Source organism: Triticum dicoccoides, chromosome 5A (assembly GCF_002162155.2).
Source record: "Triticum dicoccoides isolate Atlit2015 ecotype Zavitan chromosome 5A, WEW_v2.0, whole genome shotgun sequence".
Classification (NCBI taxonomy): Eukaryota; Viridiplantae; Streptophyta; class Magnoliopsida; order Poales; family Poaceae; genus Triticum; species Triticum dicoccoides.
In genome coordinates this window covers 66,019,439-66,027,689 of record NC_041388.1, presented here as the reverse complement: position 1 = coordinate 66,027,689, position 8,251 = coordinate 66,019,439, and the positions used below count along the sequence as shown (strand labels likewise).

General features: G+C 50.1%; 1 protein-coding gene across 1 annotated transcript; it reads left to right on the top strand.

Annotated features, from left to right (window-relative positions):
* Window positions 1-3,511: 3,511 nt before the first annotated feature.
* LOC119299346 lies at window positions 3,512-6,065 on the top strand. Its single transcript, XM_037576579.1, has one exon. The coding sequence runs from the start codon at window positions 3,992-3,994 to the stop codon at window positions 5,654-5,656; it is 1,665 nt and encodes a 554-aa protein (XP_037432476.1). The 5' UTR covers window positions 3,512-3,991; the 3' UTR covers window positions 5,657-6,065.
* Window positions 6,066-8,251: the final 2,186 nt, after the last annotated feature.

Genomic DNA, 8,251 nt, shown 5'->3' with positions numbered 1-8,251 from the left:
ACTGTCCCTTTCTCGACGCGATCGTGAGCGGCGCCGCTGACGCCGGTGCTTAGGAGGTTCATTGACGGGCTTATCCTCTTCTGGATCTTTGTCGCCATCGCCGCCCTTCTCCTGGGATGTGTCCACCATGTATAAGTCATAGGTAGAAGTGGCCGTCCATCGCCCGGTGACGGGCGGGTTTTGACCTAGATCAGCTTCGACGTCGTGGTCCATACCATCATAGTCTTTGGAAGCATAGTCTAGTATGTCGATTAAGTCTTCGACCGTGGCTACCAAGTGGGTGGTGGGTGGGAAGCAAAATTCCCTGATCTTAGCCCCCAATTTTAACTGGGCACAGTTCGGCAGCGAATCCTCCGTAATGGCGAGAGATTGCAGTAAGTCCAGCGCCTCGTTTAAGAGCGAGAGCTGGATAGGAGTTTGGGGGTCTGCGGAGCCAGGCTCAGTGATGACCACTTGATCGAGCCTGGAGAGTGTGAATCCCAAGAGTTCGGAGCTCGTAATTGGAAACGAGTTCGGCTTTCCAGCGGCGAGGAGAGTCCCATTCGATCCTGGGTTTGTGAGTGGCATAATCGCTGTTGAGCCTCCGGCTAAAGGTTCCATGGAGGGGGAGAGTCCGACGGGGTTTATCCACCCGTCTTCGGACGAAGTGATCTGCTCCGGATCTAGGGCCAGAGCGGACACGGATGTTGACCCCTGGACGGGATCTGGTGATAGATCTAAGATGTCTTCACCGTGTAGGCAGGGAGCGACAGCCGAGGGTGCGAATCCTTCGACAATCAAATCTCGTTGGGTGTCGGCAACGTAATTCAGACTTCCAAACTTGATCTGATGACCAAGGGCATAGCTATCAACCTGCTCAAGGTGGCCATCCGAGTTGGCGTGTAGCACGAAGCCGCCAAACACGAAAAGCTGACCGGGAAGGAAGATCTCCCTGGGGGTGGCGCTGTCGCTGATGACGAAGCGAGCCATCAATCCTTCTGTCGACGACACAGCGGAACTCTCAATGAAAGCACCAATGTCGGTGTCAAAACTGGCGGATGTCGGGTAGGGGGTCCCGAACTATGTATCTGAGGATTGATGGTAACAAGGGGAGACAAGGACACAATGTTTACCCAAGTCCGGGCCCTCTTAATGGAGGTAATACCCTACTTCCTGCTAGATTGATCTTGATGAATATGAGGATTACAAGAGTTGATCTACCTCGAGATCGATAAGGCTAAACTCTAGAAGTCTAGCCTATGGTAATTGTGATTGTCCCTACGGACTAAACCCTCCAGTTTATATATGCACTGGAGGGACCTAGGGTTGTACATAACCATCTTGCAGAGGAAGGAAACATTACATCCGGACTTTAAACTTGCCATTCTACACATATAGGAGTCCTATCCGGATACGAGGGATAATCTTCTGTGGCGATCTTCACGGCCCACCAGTTCGGCCTATAACGAGTAATTCGTCCGCCCGAGGACCCCTTAATCCAGGACTCCCTCATCCACCCACATATCAAATTATCAGAGTAACGAACGCGAATCAACTAAACATGATGAACATGACTAGATGACAACTCCCACGTGTCCTCCAGAACTCTTTGCTTATTATAAGAGAGCATTCTGGCTTGTCCTTTGTTATAAAAAAGATTGGGCCACATTACTGCACCTTTATTACTACTGCTACTTGTTACTTGTTAGGAATTATCTTGCTACAAAACTATCTATCACTGTTACTTACAACACTTGTAGAGAATACCTTGCTGAAAACCGCTTGTCATTTCCTTTCGCTCCTCGTTGGGTTCGGCACTCTTACTTATTGGAAGGACTACAATTGATCCCCTATACTTGTGGGTCATTAACCAAAGGCAACAAGATGAAGAAATACTCGCATAATCATCAATAATGGCGTCACTTTGAGGTGCATTCTGCACTTGCTCCAAGCACCCACTCCAACGGCCACAAGTTTTGTTGATGATGTCCCAACAACCTTGAAGTGACTTCAAGATCCGGTCGGAAGGGAACGACATGATTTGGTGGTATTTGTCCTTGATCCTTTGCCAATAATTTTTATAGCTTTGATCTTGTCGACCACGGCGTCAAGTGAGACACTCTCCCATGCTTGAATCAAGCACACATACTTCCTCTCTGTGTAGTTGTCGGTCCTCCCCACCCTAGCATCATAGTCGGCCTCGTCGATAACTTGCACTTCATCACCACCGTCATTCACTTGATCCACCTCCGCCTCGACCTCCACATGAGGCGCATCAAAATCATTAAGGGGCAACTCAAATCTGTCGCACACTTGGCCAACATCTCGGTATATGTGGATGTCACACTTTGTCTACAAAATTTGATGGGCAAAGCTCAAACAAGTGTTCCAACGGGTGAAGGAAAGATAACCGGAGCAAATGAAGATTTTTTACCTCCCGGTCGTTTCATCGAACACGTGGTAGGTGTGACGTCTGTAGAGTTGCCATGAATGGGGAGGCCGTGGCCCGCCAGAGGCGGAGGAGGAGGCCGACCTCTTGACGCAGTCGCCTTCTTCCTCTGGGGCTTTGCCCGTGCACCGACGGGGTCGGTGGAGGCGGTCTTCTTCCTCCCGCCTGCGGCCTTGACGGGAGGAACCGGAGCGGCGCCGAAAGAGGGTGGTGTCGCGCCGGCTGCGCCCCCTTGGACGAGATGGTTCCCCCGCCGCTTCCTCTTCATGGCGGCGGGGGAAGGAGTTGGGGCGGCGGCGACATGAAAGGTGTGGGCGGACGGAGCAGCGACATTGGAGGTGGCGGCGGCGCATGATATGGGGCACCCAGCGGCTGCAGATATTCCATACAGTCGGTTTTTGGCGCTGTGAGGCGGGATGGTGAGGTTGGAGGCGACGGCGGCATGAGAGGCGGGAACGGAAGGAACCGGAAGTTGGTTCGTGCCAAGGGAAAAGGGGATCCGGCAAAAACAAGGGCAAGTCGGGTAGTTTGTAGATATGGCGGAATTGGGTTGGGATTAATCCCACAAAAAAATATCTAGGATGGTCAAATGTACTGGATCTGTTCGGGACGGCAAAATAGCCTTCGTCCGGTAAACCCAATGGTTGTTTTGCCGAATGACCCGGTTTACGGGATCTGCTAAAGATACTCTCGGGCTTAGTTTTATTGTCCTAATAAAGAATAGAGATTTTTTAAAATAATAAAGATACAAAGATTAGATGAGTGATATACCTAGGCATATGTCGGGCCGGGCCGAGCTAAAAAAAGCCGATGCTGAAAACCCAGGCTTGAGTCTAGCCCGGCCCGACCTTCGGACCTACTAGATTGAGCCCAAGCCTGAACAAGCTTGACATGGCCCGGTCGGCCCGGTCCGACTACGACTAAAATCATGTTTTTCACAGGCCCGAGCCCGGGCCGGTATGCCTGTCGGGCTCAATGTCCAGGCCCGAGCCCGGCCCGACGGTACGATCAGCTCGGCCGGGCTGCCCATGGCCTGGTATGTATAGATGAGTCCCATTCCTCAAAAAAAAATGTATAGATGAGTCCCCTTCCCCTCCGGCACCGTCCGCCTCCCACAGAGCGCTGCCGCCCCCCAATACAGCAGAGCGCTGCCGCACGCATCGTTCGCACCTCGCCGCCTCCCCTTCCCTCCCGACCTCGGCGAGTCTTCCCCAGCTGTACTCTCGGTCCTATCCTCCACCCAGAACCGCCGCCGGCCGCCGTGGGACTGATGGATCCCACAGTACCACCTGATTCCGTGGTGGATGGTCAGCTCGAGGCGGAACGCTCCCCTCCTGGGATGCGCCGGCGGAGCTCCGTGGATGTGCTCCTCCTCCCCAGGCCGCACCCAATCTGCTCGTGCCGGCAGCCAACGGTTAGTGCTCTTTCTTCCCCCCTTCCCGGAACCGGAGGGGATCTCGGAGAAGCAAACAGGATCGGTGTTCTGGCAGAAAAGATCCGTCTTTTAGCATGTAAAACAACAACAACAAGCCCGAGTCTTATCCAGATTTGGTCCAAGTTCTGATGCCACAAGCCTCAGGAAGTCAAAATCTAGTGATTTCCTTGGGCTACTCGGATCTGCTTCACCTACTCGGTTTAGGAGTGAGGCAACCTCGGTTGGTGATCTATAAATATGACCACAATCTTGTCTGCCCTCTTCGTGCTCTACCCAAGTTGTTATTTTGCAAGTATTTCAGCAGAAGCAGTTCGTCTTCCAACAGAGATTGTACTCCCATGGATGCCCCTAGTATAGCCATGGTAACGAACTTCGGGGCACTACCAGTTTTATCTAAGCTGCTAGGTCTCTCTCCACCCAGTTTACTGAAGAAGACACTACTGATAGATACTACTGTGGGCACACTTCCTGAACTACCAGAAGACATCTTGATGCATGTCTTTGCCACTCTTGAGATCCCTGACCTTGTGCGTGCTGGCTCTGTCTGCACCTTATGGCACTCTGCCTACACCACACTGCGCAACCTCGGGAAGTACAAGCAGACCCAGACGCCTTGCCTGCTCTACACCTCTGAATCTGCCGGTGAGAATGTTGCATGCCTCTACAGCCTAGTGGAGAAGAGGGTTTACAGGTTAACCCTTCCGGAGCCACCTCTCAGCAGTAGGTTTTTGATTGGGTCCTCACTCGGCTTCCTGGTAACCGTCGATGATAGATCTGAAATGCACCTCGTCAATCCTATCACTGGTCAACAGATTGCTCTCCCTTCGGTGACCACCATGGAGTACGTGAAGCCCATCTTTGATGACTTGGGTGCTGTCCAGAAGTATGAATACCCAAGTCACTCTGCAAGACGAGCTTTCTTCACGCCATCGATCCTCGCTGGTTGTGAGCTGCGGGAACAGCTCCAGATCAAGGCGTTTGTGTTTCATGATACATCCACAGGAAGCTACATCGTTGCGCTAATCCACGAGCCATACAATCACCTCTCGTTTGCAAGAGTAGGGGATGATAAGTGGACCTTGCTGCCACCACACCATCACTATCAGGACTGCACCTACAAGGATGGGTTGTTGTACGCAGTGGATATAAAGGGAGAAATCCATGCCTTCGATCTTAGTGGTCCTGCTGTTACAATGAAAATTATTAGAGGAGTCGACGAGGATTTTTATCCCGATGCCGTATACATTGTTCAGGCCCCATGGGGTGGTCTGCTGCTTGTTTCAAGGTTTAAAGAGTTTGAGGATCCTGATGAAGATGGTGACCCTGAAATATATGTTCCGCATACTACGGAAATCAAATTACACACAGTTGATGATTGCACAGAGAGGCTTGTGGAAATTGATTGCTTGCCTGACCATGTGCTGTTTCTTGGACACAACAATCCACTTTGTCTGAGTGCCAAAGATTACCCTGCTCTCAAGGGAAATCATGCCTACTTTACTGACGATGATGAGTACAATAAAAACCGTAAGAGTAGTCCTCGTGATATTGGAGTAGTTGGCTTGGGCAATAATAGCGAGGTGGACCTTGTGTCTCCTCAGCTTTGGTCCAACTGGCCATCTCCCGTGTGGATTACACCCAGTCTTACTGCTATGAATCGGTCATCCAATGACCGTTGGCTCAGTGGACCGATGCCTGGACTCCGGAAGATGCAAGATGACACCTTGAGGGCTCTCTTTGCCGCCCTTGGATCCCAATCAGCATTGGTCCAACTGGCCTGCTCCAGTGTTTGATAAAGTGGGTTGGCTCAAGAAGGTCTAATAAGGCGCTCACGTAGGCGCGCTGGAAGGCGAGCTCGTTGCCTTGGCCCTAAGCTGTTGAGGACTGTGGCAGAATGGCTGGTGATTGAGGAGATCAGTTGATGGCATCATGCTGTCAAGTTATCATTTTTATCAAGTATTTAAGTTTCATGAACGTGTCTCCTTTATGATGTGTGTGACTCTGGAACTTTCTTATGTCTTATGTGTGCGGTTGTGTCTTTTATGACTTGTGAGAGAAGTCGGAGAAACAGGAACTTACTATGCCCGTTGTGTTGTGGTTTGTCATTTGTGAACTTGTCATGATCACTAAAACGTTGTCAAGCTGCTGTCTTGACCTGCCGTGTTGATATGCAGCTGCTCGTATGAGTCAGGTATTGTCTTACTTATGTTGATTTAAGAGGAGTATTATATGGACCAAAGCGCACTGACAGACATATTGGAAAAATCTAATATGTGCGCCTTACTCTGATATATGATGATATTAAAGACTCAATGGCAATAAGCAAAAGAAATATGATTTGGTAAATTACACAACAGAGAGCGACCAATCAGTTTCTGTTGCTGGCGCAACAGAGAGAAAACACACAAGAACATTGCTGCCAAGTTCACAGTAGGGTGGGTTCCCATCCTGATAAATACTGCAACTCTGTTGGCTTGTCAGGTTTAACTGAATGTTAACTCATTGTAGGTTTAACTCAATGTTATGGCTTGTCAGGTTTAGCTCATTGTTATGGAATTTGTTGTTAATTTTTTGAAGTGCCATTTGCTGTCAATTTCTGAAATTGGTGTCATTAATTTGTACAATTTTGATAAAATACAATAACATTGTTGTTAACTTCTGAATTTGCTGTGAATCTACATGGACCTGGAGGAAACAAAGCATTTGGTAAGTCTAGCTGCTTGATCCTGAAAGAATTTCCAGATGCTTGTTACTCCTAGCTGCTTACAGTTTCTTGGAGTATTTGTTAGAATATGCCATATGCTAGATGTTGGAGTATTTGTCTACAGTATCTTGGTTGACTGAAGATATTGTAATGCCCATGTACAAGTAAACAGAGAGAGATCTGTACAGGCACATTTGATCAGTACAAATTCTTATGTCCTTGTAATGATGAGAGAGCAAATGATGGTTGATGAATGATGTAACCCCAAACCCCTTATTGAAGATATTATTTCTCTCAACTAGAGTATTTATCTTTACATCTTACTAGCAAAAGAGCCCGTACGTTGCAACGGAAGAAAAAAACTTGTATCTTCATAGTCCAGGAGTCCGGCTGAAGGTATAGTCCGGCTACCCGGACACCCCCTAATCCAGGACTCCCTCAGTAGCCCCTGAACCAGGCTTCAATGACGACGAGTCTGGCGCGCAGATTGTCTTCGGCATTGCAAGGCGGTTCCTCCTCCAAGTTCTTCATAAAAGATTGTAAACACTAAGGATAGTGTCCAGCTCTGCAAAATAAGTTTCCACATATTGCCATAGAGAGAATAATATTAACACAAATCTAATCTGCTGACGTATTCCGTAGCATGAAATCACACTACGGCCAAGCCTTTATTCGAATCGTTTTTACTTCCCCACCTCAGCGCGTTTTGCGAGGCGGCTTCCTTGGCACATCTTGTCAAAGCAGAGATCGTGTCCCCCATTTACGGGATTCTCATCAATACGGACGCAGGTAACCCAACCGCACCAGTTATCACGGCGCTTGGGAGGCAAGCGAGTTTTACCAGGCTGGTGGGGACGCATAGTCACATCCGCCCATATAAGGGGATAATGATCCACCTTTTTACCTACGCCTTCTTCCTCCTCTGCCTATCCATCTTCTGCGCACCCGAGCTCCAGCGCCCAAGCCCGCACTTCCCACCTCAATCTTCTCCAGCAATGTCCGGAGCGGGAGGCAAGTGGATGGTCTCCTCCGTCACGGAGGGCCATGTCAAAAAGCTAAGGAAGGTCGGATACTTGTCTAACGACATCGCGCACCGGCTTCCTGAAAAAGGGCAGCTCCTCCCCACCCCAGGGCCCCATGAGAGGGTTGTATTCCTTCCCCACTTCCTCCGCGGACTGAGTTTTCCACTCCACCCATTCGTTCAGGGGCTCATGTTCTACTACGGCCTGGATTTCCACGATCTGGCCCCGAACTTCGTCCTCAACATATCGGCGTTTATCGTCGTGTGCGAGGCCTTCCTCTGCATCCGCCCTCATTTCGGCCTATGGCTCAAGACTTTTAACGTCAAGCCAAAGGTGGTGCGAGGCAACCAGGCGGAGTGCGGAGGCGCCATGGCGGGCAAGATGGCCAACGTCCTATGGCTCGAGGGCTCCTTTGTGGAGACCTTGAAGGGGTGACAGTCAGGGTGGTTTTACATCACCGAGCCGCGCGATCCGGAATGGATCGCTGCCCTTGAGTTCCGGTCCGGACCCCCCATGCGGTTCACGTCCTGGATAGAGATGAGCCTATCGTGGGGCTACCAAGATGAGGTGACCGGACTACAAAAATGCATCCAAACCCTGGTGAACAAGCGGCTAAAGCTTGTCAATGTAGTCCAGGTTATGCTTGTCCGCCGTATCCTCCC

What these genes read in the sequence shown, in the direction of transcription:
- LOC119299346 (XM_037576579.1), top strand. Translation starts at nt 3,992, where the DNA reads ATGCCACAAGCCTCAGGAAGTCAAAATCTAGTGATTTCCTTGGGCTAC.